At 44.5% G+C, this 18,746-nt stretch overlaps 1 protein-coding gene across 1 annotated transcript in view; it reads left to right on the top strand.

Moving 5' to 3' along the window:
• Positions 1–18,746, top strand: part of Arhgap35 (Rho GTPase activating protein 35) — a 118,728-nt gene that overhangs the window by 85,894 nt on the left and 14,088 nt on the right. Inside the window, exons 4-5 of the mRNA XM_050130275.1 lie at positions 17,111–17,188; positions 18,410–18,541. Coding sequence (XP_049986232.1) covers positions 17,111–17,188; positions 18,410–18,541 — 210 coding nt within the window. The remainder of the gene's footprint in view (positions 1–17,110; positions 17,189–18,409; positions 18,542–18,746) is intronic.

The following is an 18,746-nucleotide window of genomic DNA, read 5'->3' as shown; positions in this document are numbered from 1 at the left end:
CCACAGCCCTCCTATTGCATCTTCAATTTGCCACTTTTCCACAAAGTATCTTTGCAATCTAGAAATTGCTTTGTTTGGTGCATTTTAAACATTTCATAGAGGTATGTCCTCATTTCTCTTTTTCAGTAGGAGGGTCTTTGCTTTGTAACCAGACTGGCCTCAAACTCAAAATTCCTCAACTGGGATTACAGGCAGATAACATCATCTTCAGCTCATTCTTTGGTTAAAAATAATGCAGTTGAAGCTAGGAGGTAGTGGCACCTTTAATCCCAGCACTCGAGAGGCAGAGGTAGATAAATCTTTGAATTGGAAGTCAGTGTGGTCTGCAGAGTTGAGTTCCAGGACAACCAGGGCTACACAATGATTACCTGTCTCAACCCCCCCCCCCCCTCACACTCTCACACCCAAACAAAACAAAAAACCAACATTGCAGCTGAATGTCTTTGTAATGTAAGTTTAGGCTTGGTGTCTTTGTATTGTTTTCCTGGGGTTGCTCAGGGCTATACAGACTCTTCCTTGGAGCCTAAGGAAGCCCACACCACCAAGAGCTAAAGGTCTATTAAAGATTTCCTTGGGGAAACCTGGCAGTCCTGGTGCATGCCTTTAATCCCAGCGCTCGGGAACTAGGGGTAGGCGGATCTCTGTGAGTTTGAAGCCAGCCTGTCTACAGAGTGAGTTCCAGGATAGGCTCCAAAGCAACACAGAAACCCTGTCTTTTTTTTTTTTTTTAAAGGTTTCTTTGGGCAAATTTTTTTTTTTTCTCTCTCTCTCCAGTAAGAAGACAGGTTTTGAAAAGTTTTGGTTAGGGATGGGGCTATGTGGGAGAAGTTGCTGGTCTGCTTCATTTCATCTAGGAAATGACTCCAGCAGCTGCCAACTTAGTCCATCCTGCTGTGTCTTCCTATTTCAGGCATCCTGAATCTGGTCTCCAGCTTTAGTCTCATTCTGTCCTTAACTTAGCATAGCTTCTTACTGAGTGGTCTTATCTTTCCAGCTTCCACTTGCTGCAGCATCTTTGTAAAGTCTGTGGCGCCTATATCAACTTCCCCTGTCAGTGTTCTCCATCATCCTGGACAAAAACTGAGTCTGTTATCTTGATGTTTTCTTCATTCAGGTCATGATCAGAACTGCTGCCATTCCTCAAAAGTCCTACCTGGAATCCCTCTCTTGCCTGTCCTTCAAGCCAGAGTCCCTACTGAACCATCTATTATGCCCTATACCTTTCTCTACAAACACTATGAGCGAGACCCTTATTGTTTGTCTCCTCAATAGACTCTTAAGTTCCTTAAAAGAAGAGACTGGGTTTTTGTTGTTTCCTTCAAGCCAAGTGCACAAGACTCTGTAAATGATTATGAATGACTGAGTAGTGTAGAACATTCAAAAGGCCCCATCCCTTAAGAGTTACATTTAGCTGTAGAAATGTGGAATATGTACATAGAAAAAGAGAAGGGGAGAGATACATTTAATACTAAGATCCTAAGCAAGGTCCTAAGGTTTCAATATCTGGGGGCTGGAGAGATGGCTCAGAGGTTGGGAACGTTGCCTGCTCTTCCAAGGGTCCTGAGTGCAGTTCCCGGCGACCACATGGTGACTCACAACCATCTGTGGTGGGGTCTGGTGCCCTCTTCTGGCCTAAAAGCACACACTCAGACAGAATATTGTATACATAATAAATAATAAATATTTAAAGAAAAAAGTTTCAATATCTGAGTGTTAACAAGTGCCCTATGTCTTTGATGTTAGGTGTAAGGGAAGATTGCAAGAAGGGAGGGAGCATGCATGATACTGCTAGCTGCCAAACAGCGGAATGAAAGGAGTAGGTTGATGGAAAACGTGGTATCCTCTAGGTGGGATCTAACAACAGAAATTCAAGACATCTGCTCCAGTCTGGAAAAAGAAAACAACAAAATACTGTGTGAGGGATTGTTATTCATAATAGCCTGAGTGGTAAACACCCAACTAGCAAACCCATGCCTGATAACAAAATACAATAGCATCCATCTATACACTAGCCTGTCACTTGGCCATAGATGGAATGGAATATCTAAAATCGTTGAACAGTGTGGTCTGTGAAATAGACAAGTTAAAAAAATCAGGATGTATGCTCCCATTTACATAAAATGTCCAAAATAGGCAAACCTGTCTGTTCAGAAAGTTGTGTAGCAGTACAAGGAGGCAGGAATTTGAAGTGTCTGCTCATGTGGACAATTTTTTATGGGCTAATAAAAGGGTTGTAAAATTAATGGCTGATTTTTCTGGATATGCTGTGGGTGGAGAAAGCTGTTGTGCTATATATTTTGAATATATTGAATAAATGTTAATTGTTGGTTGATTGTTAACAGTAAATGGAAGATAGATAGATAGATAGATAGATAGATAGATAGATAGATAGATAGATAGATAGATAGATAGATAGATAGATAAAGTTTTCCTCTAGGATTGATCATTTTTCACTTGAGTCTACAGTTACTTGTTTTGATTTGAGGCGGATCCTTAGAGAACAGGGCTGTTCAGTGTTGTTCATGTCTTGGAGCACTGAAACTGGGGAGGAAGATGGTGTTGGTCTGTGTTTTTTCTTTGCTGTGATCAATACTTACAAGAAACAGCTTAAGGGAGGAAGATTAAGGCAAATAAAGAAAACAAATTATTAGGTTTCCTGATCGTACAGGATGAGTTCATAGGCACTAACCTCTTCTTGGGGGCCTCTGATTGGCTGGGGTTGGTCAGCACTTTCACCTTTCTTTGTCCTCAGCGCTCCGTTGTTTTGTCCCATACAAGTTTTGTCCCATCGCTGAATGTTACAAGGTATTGCTGCTGTAGGTCTATCTTTTATTTTGCCTAAACATTTGCTAGGTAGAGTCCCCAGTGTAGTAAAGAGCAAGGGGATCGCAGATTCTCAGACCCCTGCCACCTTTCATTTGGAAGACTTAGTGTTTTGGGGTAGGTGTTTTGGATGAGCTTCTGGATATCTGAACCTGCAAGTCACCTTGGAGATGTCATGCCCAAACACACTTACAAAATGTTTACATCCTTCTGCTAATAAAAACAAGGGATGTCTCTACCTGCTAGGGCCACTGCTTTGTATTAGTTACTTTTCTCATTGATGCCACAGAAGCTATTTTAGGAGGGAAAGGATTATTGTGGCTCACAGTTTGAAGACATGGTGAGAAGTTTAACTTGGCTGGTTATATTATGTCCAGTGCTGACACCCAGCTTGCCTTTTACATTTCCCCTTGGGATAGTGCCATCCACTTCCACAGTGGGTCTTCTCAACCTCCATTAAGCCTGTCTGGAAACATCTTCACAAACATGCCCAGAGGTCTGTCTCCTAAGTGATAGTAAATCCAGTCAAGCTGGCAATGAAGGTGAACCTTTATACTATCTGGCCAAAGTGTTTGTGAAATACCCACCATGTAGTTCAGCGTAGACAAAGATCCTTTCCTTCAAAGGTAAAGAACATAGTGTTGTAAAGAGAGCAATGAAACCCCCAGAGGGAGGGGTCGGGGTTACTAAGCCTATGAATTGTAGAAGGGAGGCTTAATGGAGTTCCAGTCAACCTGCTGTGGGTCCATGTTACCAAAACCAACCTCTAGTAGTGCTGGGTTTTCCCTGCACCTGCATCCATTCTAAGGTATAGTCAGTGACCAATTATACTGACAACAAACATGGATGGTGCGGACCAGAGGCTGTTTGAGCAGAGTTCCAGGTTCACCCTTGGCTTTACTTCCCACATCTCACCTCCATGTTACAGAATGAAAATGAGTATCTGTACAGACTTTCCTCTGGCAGTGTTGGAATCTGAAGACGGCTTTAGTTTATCTCCCCTCAGTAACACACTCCTGTTTCACATGATCTTGGGAAATAGATGTCCAGCATTATGGAGCACTTGAGAGTGTGGTGCACAGTTCAGAAGAGACCAACCCCATTTTTCCTGGAACTAGTCTCCAAAAATTTCCACCAAGCTATGAAATGGAAAATAGCAGCTAAGAATTTAGACATGCAAATATTTTCAGCTCTATAACAGAGCAAACTACAGTGTCGCCCTGATGGGGGACAGCAGGACAAAAGGCCAACTCTTGCCTGAACTGACTCCTCCCAGCTGTTAGTGAACTCCCAGATTGCCCAATCCAGTTAGGAAATGCACTTTATTTGGACCTAGCACACAGCACAGCACCTTTGGTGAACAAGGTGCCAGTGCAGCATCTACGGGCAACGTCGCCATAGTGGCTCTGAGCGAGTTCCTCCATTTCTCTGGTTCCCATTTCCTTTACTATTGCATGAGCAAAAATAGCACCTATGGACATTCAAGGGGCAGCACACGCCAAGTGCTTATTTGGAGTTCACTTGCCAGGCTCTGGGTTTCCTGATTCTCATTCTGTCCTCCTCACATCCTTGAGAGCTATCACCTCTACTGCCCTGGTGGGAAAACCAGATCCAGGAAGAGGAAGACCAGTCTTGGAACTCAAACCCAGAGGCATTGTCCTCCTAACCTTCTATGTTTTGGATTATCAGAGGCCAGAGAAGACATATTAGGTAGAGCCCTGGAGCCTTACAGGAAAGTAGAATCAGGCCAGGTAGGACTGGACTCTATTCCCGGCACCCAACTCCTCTGTGCTTGAAGGCCCGCCTCCTACAAGTGTCCAGTACCACTTCCAGCTCTGTGGCGTCATAATGTCACCCACTGCACACTTGCAGTTCTGACTCTACCTCCCAGAGTTAACAGGAAATTTCCAGAGCATTTAGAAGTACTAGGCACCTGTTCCATCACCCTGCCCAGCCTCTCCTCAGTATTTCTACATCCAATATCTTGGAGGTGGGCTTCTTCCAACCCCTGAGGAGAACCCACAAGGAGACCAGAGGCCATGACCTGAAGCTAAAAATGCACTGAGAAGGGCCTGATCCTCATCAGCATAGTCTTTTTTCCTTGTAGATCTTTTTCCTCACAGATTGGCTTCACTATACATGAGCTAATCTCCCTTGAGCTGGACAGTGTCAGTTTCAAAGCTGCACTAATCCCTTTTTACCATAGAAAACAAAAATTAGAGTCCTTTGGGCCATAGCTGCCCACAGCATCGTTACAAACCTTCATTCTGTGCTTTGAGCTAATGGGACTGTGATTTAGTCTTGGGCTCGACAGAGCTCTATCTAACCCAGGAAGCCTCTACACTGGGTGCAGCATAGCTGCTTGGGAGACCTCAAGATAAGTTGCTTCTCAGGTCTGTGCTCTGGAGCTGCTTCTCATGGGGCTCCTTGCCTTAGAGATGCCTCCAAATACACTGCGTTCTATAGTAGGTGAGTACACCAACAGGCCCACTGCAGGTGATCACCTGTTGTGCCCTTTTCATTGCTAATAAGATGTTAGAGTATAAGGTGTGTAGTTTCATACGCTGTAGTTGGAGGGGTCTGTGTGAGTTAATATCACTACTTCTTGTTCTAGGTTGCTTTTTTTTTTTTTTTTTTTTTTTTTGGCCTTTGCATACCTGTTCCTCATCACCTTCCTCTTTCTCTGTTTCCTTGTAAGTGAAGCAAACACAAGTCAACTTGCATTCCAAAAATTCTTCACTGCCACATATCCAGGCAGTCAGCTCGCCAGCTCTTGCATGTTCCAGATAAGTGAAATTCATTTAGCTTGTGATTCTGCCTTCTAAAGGATTTCCTCAGGACCCAGTGCCCTTCATGATCAGAACAGCATGCCCTGGCATACTGCCCAGAGAGCCCAGCAGCCAAAGAGAAGTCGAGCGTGTCTCACCAAGTAACCCTGCCTTCCATCCAAGACAGAAATAGTCTGGGTGTAAGCCCAAGTCCCTAACATAGTTCCAACAGGCCCACTCTGCCTGGCTGACTTGACTGTTCTGGCCCTCTATGTATTGGGGAAGATCAGAAAGACAGGCTGCTCTGCCCTGAGTGAACAGAACGTGTTCCATACAAGACAAGCAGGGTCATGGGGGCAGCAGGCTATCCTGTGTGAGTGTCCCTTCATAGACCTGGCCTACTGTCCCATCTAGCTGGGACCTGGAGGACTCCTTTGGCTTTGGCTCTTGACCTGTATCTGTCTATCCCTTTCTCTCATCCCTCTGTCTTACTTTGGTAGAGTTTCACACCCCCAACTCCCACTTGAACTTTCTAGGAACTAAAGGTTTGGTGTCCTGCTAGTCTTGATGATGGCAGTGTGAGGGTGCTGGCAGGTGCTGCCACCCTACAGTATGCCATTCCTGTATCCTGAGTGCACCACTCTTGCAAGCAGAGCACAATGCTCATGTTCTATAGACAACCTAGGCACAATAGCCCTAGCACAGAGATCTTTTTAGTTTCTCATTTTTCAGATACTTCAGATACAAACCTGAGGTGAGACTGTAGGCAGTTGGGAGGCCAGCTCACTCACCATTACTGACTAAGCCAAGAAACCTCATCTGCAACAGGCCCTATTTCTTCCTTTAAGGCCAGTAAAAATGTTGAAGACCCACATAGGGAAGATTGAGTTGATGAAAGGGGCCAAGAGGCCAAGCACTTAGGTAAACTCTCAGCAGTACCACCTGTTATGTGACATCCCAGTTACAAACAAGCCATGGCCCTGTGTGAATAAGTAAAGAAACAGGATGGAGAGCAGAAAATGGCAGCTGTAATGAACTAATGAAGACCTTAAATTTAGGGAGGCAGTAAGGCTTTAGGGAAAGGTGGAGGCTGCACATATATACAGGAGAGATGGTGACTGATGCCACTGCTGCCCACTATCTCCTCTCTCCCCCGTTGTCCCAGAAATTCTGCACATCAACCCCTCTCTCCTCTCACAGCCTCTAAACCTTTTCTAGGTGCTAGAGCATGCTGAACACAGCCATCGGAAAGCACTGGTGGCTTTTGTGGACTGTGGGGACCCAGGGCCCATCACTTAACAGATAACCAGTATAGACAACTTGTAGATATTGCTTGGTGCTGTGCAGGAAGAGTGGTGTGTGACCTGGGCTGTCCACTTCTCTCCTGCTGTGCTCATTTTCTTGTTCTGGGACTATGGACACTTGCAAGGGTCTGTGGAGAGGATATAGGAAGTGCTGGCTCTTGTTTGACCCCAGGGTTGATAAGTGCTGCACCTTGGCGGTGATGTAGCAGAGAACTTTTTTTTTTAATATTTATTTATTTTTTATGTATACAATATTCTGTCTGTGTGTATGTCTGTAGGCCAGAAGAGTGCACCAGACCTCATTCCAGATGGTTGTGAGCCACCATGTGGTTGCCGGGAATTGAACTCAGGACCTTTGGAAGAGCAGGCAATGCTCTTAACCACTGAGCCATCTCTCCAGCCAGAACTTTTTTTTTTTTTTACGTCTAGCCACAAAGAGTTAACTGAAGTGTCTGCAGGAGAATAGAAAAGGCCATGAACATTGGAGTAAAGTCTGGTGACAGCATCCCTCCTCCAGCCACATATAGACAAGGGGTTTATTTTGTTTGTTTGTTTTGCGTTGTTTTGTTTTTTTGGATGATTTTTGTTTGGTTAGTTGATTTTGTTTTTGTTTGTTTGTTTGTTGATGGCAGAACCTGGGACCTGCTTTTGTCCCATAGGCTTCTGATTATGAAAAGCACTCCTTAGAGACCAGGACTGTGATTGGTGACTTTTGATTCCTTTCATGGGCCACTATGTATAAAGAACCCCTACCCTCCTTGCAGCATTGGAGAAGTGTGCCTGTGACCTCAAGGTACTTTTTCACCTAGCTGCTCTGAAGAGTTTGCATCCTGTGTAGAGGCCATGACAGTGATGTAGTGACTCACTCCAGCCAGGCTCTAGGAAACTGTGACTTTGACAGCTCTTTGTTCAGCCATTAGGTCCCTTGGAGTAGTGCACTAGCTCCATTCATAACCACACTGGCACCACCCCTGAACCTCTAGGCTTATGAGTATGCTGATTAGGAGTCACTTAGAGTGAGAGGACACCTCATATCCTTGACAGGAGGGCTCTCTGAACTGTCCTGGCTAGGAATTTTCATTCCTGCTCCTCAGAGAGAAAATGTGCTTGCCTCCACTGTGGGTTATGCCCATCTTTCACACTGCTGGCCTGTTCCCTTGGACATCAGGGGAATACAGGGCTTGTGTTTCATTAAGAACCACATCCAAAAGCCTTGCTTCACAGTTCATAATAAGCTCAGCCAGATGCACCCAAACTGGGTAAGGACTGTGTGTCTTCTCCTCCATATTCCTCTGCCCTTTCTCCTCAGCCCTGGGATTGATGGCATGCTGTGCAGAGGAACCGAGGCACTGGAAATGCATAACCACACTGCCTTCAGTGCAGCTAAACGAGGCTTGTCATAATACAGTGTGTGTAGCACTCTGTCAAAGAGTATGTTAGTGGTATTGGCAGAATGAACATAGCTTGAAAGGACAACTGACAGGGGCTCTGGAGGGGCTGAACATCTCAGGTTGCATAGCAGGCAAAAAGGCAGTGGAGAACATAGAAAAGGTTTAATGGGATTCCTGCTGATCTTTTGAGGACTGTAGCAGGAAGCCTCTAAAGCAGAACTGCCTTGGGAGAGTGGGTATCTAGGAGCACCAATTCCCCTTAGGTACAGATGAATCCCTAAAGTAGAAGTGTAGAAGGGATTCCTGGTAGCCATCGGAGTCTGGCCCTTTTTGAATATAGCATGATGCCTCTGTTCCATCAGTTGAAATACACCCAGATTAGGGTCACATCCCAGCTCTGTGGCCTTGGACAAACAGCCTGGCCTCTCTGAGCATTCTTTTGCTCTGAAAAAATGAGAATAAAAATAATGTCTAAGTTACATGTGGTAACACGTATCTATTATCCCAGCATTTGAAAGTTAGGATCAGAAATTTAAGGTCATCCTCTGCTACATAAAAAAATTAAAGCTGGCTTGGGCTACACAAGACCCTTTCTTTAAAAAAAAAAAAAAATAGAAATCTGCTACTACTTTGTGCTTCCTCGTTCATGGGACCACAGACAGATCCCACTCCACCACAGTGAAACATGAACCCAAGAAAAACCTTCCTGCCTTACAAGCCAGTGACAACAGTAGTAGTGTATGTCAGAATTATTGGTAGGACTTGGCATTCTGCTTCTAGTTAAGAGCTTGGTATAGTGTCTGACCCATAGTGGGGCTTCACCTGAAAGTTGGATTATTATTGCCATTTTAACTGTGATTATTATTGACATTTTGATAGCATTTCAGTATGCCTTTGATTTATATAATCTTAATATTCACACTTTTTTTTCCCTCTTGAGAAAAGGTTTCACTATGTAGCCCTGGCTATCCTGGATCTGACTCTAGACCAAACTGGCCATGGACTCACAGAGATTCATCTGCCTCTGCCTCCCGAGTGCTGGGATGGAGGCATGCACCACCATCACCCACCTAGGTACCAAATGTTTCTAAGTGCTTTTTGCTGTTTCAAAATGCAGGCCATGCCTACAGGCAGATTCTGGGGCTTGGAGACTAGAGGGATGACTCGGTGATTTAGAGCATTTGCTGTTTTGGCAGAAGACCTGGTTCAGTTCCCAGCATTCAGATATGTCTCAAAACCATCTGTAATGTCAGTTCCAGGTATCTGACTCCATCTCCCAGACCAAGAGTGCTGCACATATATGTGCACAGATGTGTGCAGGAAACACTCATACACATAAATAATTTCTAAATAATTAAAAAAAAAAAACATGGGCTACAAAGTCAGAGTCACAGTATGTAAGTAATCCTAGCACTTGGAAAGTAGTGGCAGGGGGATCAGGAGTTCAAGATCAGCCATCAGCGAAACAGCAAATTTTTCACTGATGAAAAGGAGCCATTCATAGCCAAACTAGCTTGGAGCAAGCCTAAAACCTTTGTAAAGTAACTTGGCTGTCATGTGCATGCTTAGTAAGCTAATGGTGTCACACTTGGACAGGCTGTTTGTCCAAGGCCACAGAGCTGGGATGTGACCCAGTTAAACAGACAGTCTGGGATACATGAGAACCTGTCTCCGAAAGCAAAAAAGAATGCACATTATAGAAGCAGCTAGATGGAGGAACTCAGGAGGTAGGACTCAGTATTGTGCCCTTGCACACCTGCTAGTGCTACATACATTAGGATAATAGCCATTCCAAACACCAAGTGACAGCCAAGATGTCACTAAACACAAACCACTCTGCTGAGATAGAGCCTGTACCTTCAGTGCCCAAAGAAGGGGATACAACACTTTTGCTCTTGGTTTTAACCCAACTCTTACCACCCCATACTCACTATTTGGTGAGGTGATGGCAGTGCACAGCAGACCCTCTACAGGAGTTACAACTGTAGCAGACTGTGAGCATGTATCTCAAAGGAAGAGCTGCTCTGCCCCCAGAGAGCCAATCCTCAGTAAAACCCACTGTTGCTTGCTGTCCATCCTGTCTAAGTAGAGTGGTTTAAAATATGCTAACAAAAAAAAAAATTAAAGGGAGCTGGAGAGATGGCTCAGTGGTTAAGAGCATTGCCTGCTCTTCCAAAGGTCCTGAGTTCAATTCCCAGCAACCACATGGTGGCTCACAACCATCTGTAGAGAGGTCTGGTGCCCTCTTCTGGCCTTCAGGCATACACACAGACAGAATATTGTATACATAATAAATAAATAAATTAATTAATTAAAAAATAAAATATGCTAACAGCATCAGTTACTTTAAAAAAAAGAAAGCTAAAGTGCTGATTTTATTTTTATATATATATATCCAAATATAGAAAGTAAAAACATAAGCAACTCCAAGTTTGCCTCAGAGGAAGTATTGATTCGCTGTTAAAAAGGAAATACAAAGAATTGAGTGGTAGGTTGTGCAGGAACAGTGGTGTAGCCTTACTTAAGGACCTTCCTTACAGAGGGACTTCTGGCCAAAAGTGCTGCCAGTGGTGGAAAAAAAGCTCATTTGGATATTAAAATTTTGCCCAGAAAGCTGAGCATGGTGGTATGTGCCTCCTTTAATCCCTACACTCTGGAGTCAGAGGCAGTTGGATCTCTGTGAGTTCCATGCTAGCCAAGGCTATGTAGAAAAAAACCCTGTGTTGGGATGAGAGGGGAGTTAGGCCAAGAGCCAATTTTCCCACTCAAGTTTTAGGCTCCTGTATGACAACATGCCACTGGCCTCTCTCAGGAACTAGATAGTTGAAGAGTGAAAAGGGGCCATTCATAGCCAAACTAGCTTGGAGCAAGCCTAAAACCTTTGTAAAGTAACTTGGCTGTCATGTGCATGCTTAGTAAGCTAATGGTGTCACACTTGGTCATAGCCAAAAGGACAAAAAGCAATAGTAATTTCTTACTGAAAGAAGGAATAGATCTTGCTTTTCCCTGTTTTGTAGTCTGGACAGTAGTCAAGACAGGCTCCCACTATGTAGATCAGGCTGGCCTCAAACTCCCAGAGATCTGTCTGTCTCTGGAGTGCTAAGTTGAAAGGTGCACGCTACCACACCTGACTTGGGTGTGTGGGTGTGGCCAACCATGGTTAAATTCATTGGTGAGATTGCTTAAGTGATGATTAAGAATATGTGCTGCTTTTCCAGAGGCTTGGTTTCCAGCACTCAAATTGGATGGCTCAAAACTATTCATAACTCCAGCTCCAGGGGACCCAACACCTGGCCTTGGGTCCTTGGGTCACCTGCATTCTTATGCACACACATACACAATTTAAAGTTATATGTATTTTTAATTTTAATTTTTTTTTAAAGCAGCCACAGCATTTCCTGAACAAGCTTTATTCCTAAAGCATCTTTTTGTTTTGCCTGTATTGATTGCCCTTTGGTTTCATTGATACTCATGGAATTTAGGTAGTGGCCACTTTCTAGAGCCACATTTAGAACTGTGTTGTTCCCCTGAAAAGCAAACCAGGGCATTGGTGTCTGTCTGTTCTATACAAGCCCCCTCTCCTGCTCTTGATGCTGGCTACATTTCAAAAACTGGAAAGCCAGAGTATATTAAAATACCCAACTGAAATGGTAGAGTACAACATGGTTAATGAAGATCATGTCTGTAAAAGCTTTCCACCTTGTATATGTTACTTCATCTGTTAACCTCAGTGTTCCCGTCTGGTGGAACTGGTGGCAGCCTGCCTTAAGGAGTTATTGTGAGAACTGTACAGATGTATAACCAGCACTGAGCACCCAGGTCTCATTCTGCGTGAGCACTTAGCACATGGTTCATTATTGTGATTATTGTTGGGTACCACCTCCCTGGGCCAGATACTAATCTTAAACAGCATCCCAGTCAGATGCTTATCCACTAAGGAGGGAAATAAAAAATTCTGGGCCATTTAAATGACATCCATTGCTATTAATAGTTACTTTATGGGGGCTGGAGAGATGGCTCAGTGGTTAGGAGCACTGCCTGCTCTTCCAAAGGTCCTGAGTTCAATTCCCAGCAACCACATGGTGGCTTACAACCATCTGTAATGAGATCTGGTGCCCTCTTCTGGCCTGTAGCCAGAATACTGAGGATATTTTATACATAATAAATAAATAAATCTTAAAAAAATAGTTACTTTATGTATTGAGAGAATATTTGCCATCCTGTATTTTCCATTCTTAGTCATATCTCTGCTCCCTAGAGCCATTGGAACATGACAGTTGTATATGGCAGTGTTCAGATACTTGAAAATAGTGATGTTGGCCACTCTGTTATTTCGTGTGTGTACACGAATGCACAACTTACTCAGGCAGAAGCCATAGGTTTAACACATCAGGTGTCTTTCTTACTTAGCTCTCATTTTTTGAGATTAGGTCTGACTGAATCTGGAACTTGCTGGCTTAGCTAGATTTGCTGTATAGCCAGCCCCCAGGATCCACCTCTCTTCAGCCCCCAGAGAAAATGCTTGAAACCAGTAGAGATATTTAAAAGAGGGAAGGCTGCTGGGTGAGATGGGCTATAATATAGAAGGATTCTTTGGAGACTTATGATAGGCAGGGTGCCTCAGTCTCCATTTCTCTGATTGATACAATGCATTCCAGCCACTACTAGTAAGAATTCTGCTGGCAGGTGTGAGCCACTCTAGAATTTTCTGTTTGTGTTTGTGATGACCCTGGCATTCCCCGCTGGATTCTGGTATGTATGCCTGGGACTCTGCTCAGTCCTCTCTGTTCTCTGTGTGGTCTCAGGTCCTTGTCAAGTGGCCGTACTCTGTATAGCATCTGGGTCTCCACCCATTTACCGGCCCACTGGTCACTTTTAGCCATCATGATAGGCACAGTCAGCTTTCAGTGCTGTTTGTTTTTAATTGATTCTAAGTGGTAGTTGTAATAAATTATGCTCACTAGGCTAATGATACCTTTCCTAAATTATGCCGTGGCGTTGGGTACAACAGCAGCAGGATTGCTATTTTAAAATGAGGTTTGGTAAAACAAACAGGCAGGCCGCTTACAGGAAATGCTGAGCTGATGATTAATTGATGTTCTGGAGCTAGCTTCTTATTCTCAGATGTGCCGCCCCTGTGATGATCCTGCAGTGAAGCTGCAGCCCACACCCTGGTTCCTTTCCAGAGAGCCAATGTGTGCTTTCTTTTCTGCCCTCTTGTGCAGAGGATGGGGATGCCTGACCCAATGGAGGCTGCAGGCTCCTAATACAGTGCCAAAAGTGCCTTCCCATCCTGGGACATATGACTCCATCGTGTCGCCACATTAAGAGGGCTAATATTTAGGGACAAGGAAGAGAGTTTAGAAAATTATTTCAGACTAGTTCATGAAAACTGGACACTGCTGTCACATACCTGGGGCTTGTGATGTGTCATCTAAGGTGTGAAATGGGTAGAAAGTTAAATGTGTCTGAGGACATCTTTAAGTCATTGAAGAATGAATGGCATGTTTTTATAATCCCTGTAAGGTGGAGGCAAAAAAATAACCATGAGCTCAAGGCCAGTTTGGGCCACTTAGTGAGACATCATCATTGTTGGCAGCGGCAGCATTAACATTGTTTTTTGAAAGAACGGTAGCTGTGGCTCAGTTGATAGGGATTTTGTCTAGCATGTATAAGACCTGTGGTGACACAGCAAGTTTGATTGTCAGCACTCAAACCATGTGGCTCACAACTTCAGAGGACCTGATGCCTCTGACCTCCAAGGACACCTTGCACTCACATGCACATACCCATACACAAGAATACAAGTTTTTGTTTGTTTAGTTTTTTTTTGTTTGTGTTGGTGGTGGTAGTGGTTTTTCAAGACAGGATTTCTTTGTGCAGCCTTGGCTGTCCTGGAACTCACTCTATAGACCCAGCTGATATCCGCCGGCCTTAGCCTCCCAAGTGCTGGGATTAAATGTATGTGCCACCACGCCCATTTCAATGTTGTTTTTGATTCCTGTCTTAATTTTTTAAAAAAATTTCACATCATGTCCAGAGTCTTTGATGGTCCTGCAAATGGTGGAGGAGTTTTCTTTAAATTCCTTACATCAGGAACCAAATAGGTGGCCCCAACCTTGGCTGTGAACTAAAACAGCATATCTACAAAAGAGAAGGTGATGGTGTTTGCATCATAAATCTGAAGAGGGCCTGAGAGAAGCTCTGATGTCAGCATCATCTCCAAGAACGGTGGCCACTCCAAGTCCTTGGTTTACCAGATCTAAGCAGCCTTCAGGAACTTAAGGAAGTCATGACTTCTTGTGGTGACAAATCCCAGGGCTGACTGCCAGGCCCTCACTGAGGCATCTTATATCAATCTGCCTACCATCACTGTGTGACTCAGATTCTCCTGCTGTGTGGATGTTGCTATCCCATGCAACAAGAGAGTTCACTCAGTGGGTCTGATATGGTGGTTGATGGGCCCGGAAGTTCTGCACATTCATGGCACTAATCTCCCATGAGTACCATCTCTGCAGGGATGCTGAAGACGTCAAGAAGGAAGAACAAGCAGAGTTGAGAAAAGCTATGACCAAGGGAAGGATGTCTGGTTGAATGAAACACACCACCTCTTCAGCTCGCATACTAATCTGATGCTGTACGGGTGCCTCTTGTCACTGAGGAGTGATCTGGAACTTGCATTGCTCAGGCCACTAAATAAGTTACAACAACCACTTGAGCTGTTCTTCAGACACTTGAACAAAAGAAAGGAAGATGGATGGAAAAAAATTGTCTTTTTAAAAAAAAAAAGTAATAGAAAAGGGGGTAGGAAAAGGAACATAATTTAATACTCAAAGACCCCTCTCAAGTGCAAAATGAGAAGCACTGCAGAGGAAAATCCTAAGTGTGAATAGTAAGAAATAAACCTAGGTACCAGGCATTGGTGGTACACGCCTTTAATCCCAGCACTTAGGAGGCAGAAGCAGGCGGGTCTCTGCGAGTTCGGAAGCTAGGCTGGTCTACAAGAGCTAGTTCCAGGACATCTAGGACTGTTAACACAGAAAAACCTTATCTCGAAAATAAAAAAGAGAAACAAGCCTAGGCTTTGGTGTGGTGTGGGAGTGCTTTATGGTAGAATACTTGACTGGGGGCGGTTTCTCCCCACCACTGCAGAAACACCGCTTAAGGCTTTCTACCAGTGAAAGCCTAGGAGAACTTAAACTAGGATGGAACTGTTTCTAGATTCATTGTGTATACTGGGATCTTTAAGCTCCTGGTGCACTACATTCTTGTTTTGTGCTTTTGTTTTTATGGTACTGGGGATTAAACCAGAGCAGGTGCTCTACCATTGATCTACACTACAGCTCCTAAGAGCTATTTTTTAAATACATGAACACACTGAATTTTATAGGAAAAGTTCTCAGGGTGCTCTGTATGTGAAAGAAGGGACAGTGTTTGTTCGTTTCTTTGGAGTCAAGAAAAGCTTATTGAGTGCACACACAGCAAGGTAGCAACTGAGGTGAGGCACACTGCGCCTTCCTTTCTGCTTTCTGTGCCTCTGGCACTGGGACAGAAGCCCACTCATAGTGGCAAGTGCTCTAGCACTAAACCACTTCTAGCCCTTTTTATTTATTTTGTTGGGTGTGGACTTAAGTGTTTCTTCTTCCACCAAGTGGGTTTCAGAGATTAAACTCAGTCTGTCACCAGGTGATGGTGATGGACGCCTTTAAATTTCATCACTTGGGATGCAGAGGGAGGAGGATCTCTGGGTTCGAGGACAGCCAGGACTACACAGAGAAACCCTGTCTCAAAGAAAGAAAGAATTTCAAACCGTCAACCTCGGCAATGCCTTCGCCTGCTGAGCTGTCTCACCGCGCCCCATTTCGCTTTCTGAAACAGGATCTCACTCTCGTGCATGGAGACCTGGAGCTCATTATGTATTCCTGACTGGCCTTAAACTTACTATGATCCTTCTACCTCTGTTTCTACCTTCTAGGAGCATAGGTGTTACTACCATGCCTGGCTTTTTTTTTTTTTTTTTAATCTTTATTTTTAACAGAAAAACACTCAGGCTGGAGAAACAGCTTAGCAGTTAAGAACATTGGCTGCTCTTTCAAAGGACGTAAGTTTAGGCAGTTCACAACTACCTATAATTCCAGCTCCAGGGTATCCAGTGGCCTCTTCTGTATGCTATAGGTACTGCACTCATGTGACATATGTACACATATACAAAACTTAGTTGTGTTTTTTGGGGTTTATTTGTTTTTAGATAAAAGTAAAGGAACTGGAGAGATGACTCAGCACTTAAGAGCACTGACTATTCTTCCAAAGGAGAACCTGGGTTCAATATTCCAGCACTGTTTTTCTGGCCTTCAATGGCACCAGGCATATACCCAGGAAAAATTCTCATACATACAAGTTTTCTTTTTTAGTAAAATACTGTAAACGACTACATTAAAATGTGGGCAGTGTTGGCGGGGTGTTGTGATACACTACACACTCAGAAAGCAGAGGCAGGTAGATCTCTGGAGTTTGAGGCTAGCCTGGTCTGTATATCAGGTTCCAGCAAGTGCTAAGCCAAATGTAGAAGCAAACACAGTTCTAGCACTTGGAAACTGGAAGCAAGAAGATGAGGAGTTCAGGGCCAGCCTGAACTACATGAGCCATTACCTTTAAAGTAAAAGGAGGGTGGGATCCAGTACTGTGGTATTTTAAGTGAAGCATCAGCAGGAAAGCACTGCTAGCTCTGTTTCTCTGTTGTAGTGGGAACCTTGTGACCTCCTCAGTCAGCCCCGTCCTGCTCTCCAACTCTGGTTCATGGGACCTGCTTATTCTTTCTCCACAGGACTGAGCACTGAGGGCATCTACCGGGTCAGTGGGAACAAGTCAGAAATGGAAAGTCTGCAAAGACAGTTCGATCAAGGTGAGTCACAGCCTGTCTGTGCATTACTAGTCTAAAGCAGATGCCATGGCTGGATTGCCAACAGGGCCTGGGTACTCCTGGCTCAGACACAGAGGCCACATGTGCCTCCCTCCCCCTGCCGTGGGATACCAGGTCTGTCAGCATACTTTCCCATTGCCATCCACAGCCACCATTAGAGGTTTCCCTGGCCCTGACTCACTTCTGGAAGGGCCTTGTTTCCTTGAGTTGGACCAGGTAGCATTTGAATTAATGATCCAATACTTTTTGACAGACCAGAGATGTCTATATCAACCACAAAATGGCCCTGTGGGGGAGAAAGTGAAGCAACATTTCAAGATAACTGAGGCACTGGGCTTAGACTTCTTAGTCACACCAGCTTTGGGTGTGACTAACCTGCTCCTAAGTTGTGAGAGGTCAAGTGTGAGAGGCTTTCAGCTAGCGACTCAGCTCTTAATTGGAGAAGTGCCCACGCTGAATGCCAAGCCATGCTACTAGGCCAGCAGAACAGTGAATACTCTACTTTCAACTTTCAGCAGCCAGATAGGGAAAAGTAGAGGTTACAGGAGGGCCAGCTTCTGGAACAGACAACTCACCTGCTGCTGTCATGAGCCACTTGAAAGTGATACCTTATAATCATGTGCCACTCTTTGAACATCAGGAGTGTGTTCTTCATTGGGCAAGTGTCACATAGTACACTTACAATAAGCCACATGGAATTTTCTTAGAGGACCTTTGCTGACCATCATGGTTTTGTGGTACATGACTGTACCTGTAAGAATCTGAACAGCTGGTAGTCCAGAAAAGGACATTTGCTGGCCATCTGTAACAAGTCCTACAGAATCGTCACACAGTGAGGCTAGAAAGAGAAGGAAAATGGGAAAATGAGAAGAGGGTTCAGTGGAGTTATAGGCTGGGAAGAACCAGGGGGATGGAAATGGTGAATTCTTCCTCCCTTCATCAGGATCTGAATGAGACAGTGACCACATGGCTGGCAGAAAGGGAAGTAAGGTGGAGGGGGGAGCTGAAGCTCATCAGAACCCAGTGGGATGAGCAGGTAGCCTAGGGGACTAGAGGAAACCTCTCCAGTCATGTCTGTGAACCCAGGCTGCCAGCTCCTCTGTAGTCTGTACCCTGGGCAACATCTAAAAGCCTTTCTGTGACCTTTCTGGTGGCTTCTGGTAACCTAGATGGGTCTGGTCTCACTTCTTGACTTGCTTTCAGACCACAATCTCGACCTGGCAGAGAAAGATTTCACTGTGAACACTGTGGCAGGGGCCATGAAGAGCTTCTTCTCAGAGCTACCAGACCCCCTAGTACCATACAGCATGCAGATTGACCTGGTGGAAGCACACAGTGAGTACAGCAGCTGGAGAGAGACTCCAGACAGCCCTGCCTTTTTGACAGAAACACTTTTCTGAGTGTTCCCCCAGGGCAGCTGCAGATCCCCAAATTTGTCATCTGACTTGGATGCCGTCCCTGTCCCTCTGCTATGGCTGACTCTCCATGTCTGCCCTTAGTTTGCTCCTTGGGGTAAAGCTGAAACTTCTTTTTTTTTTTT

The sequence above is a fragment of the Alexandromys fortis genome, unplaced genomic scaffold (assembly GCF_014885135.2).
Source record: "Alexandromys fortis isolate MF-2015 unplaced genomic scaffold, M_Fortis_MF-2015_v1.1 scaffold_325, whole genome shotgun sequence".
Taxonomy (NCBI): domain Eukaryota; kingdom Metazoa; phylum Chordata; class Mammalia; order Rodentia; family Cricetidae; genus Alexandromys; species Alexandromys fortis.
The sequence above is the reverse complement of the archived record's forward strand: the minus strand, read 5'-3'. Positions and strand labels throughout refer to the sequence as shown.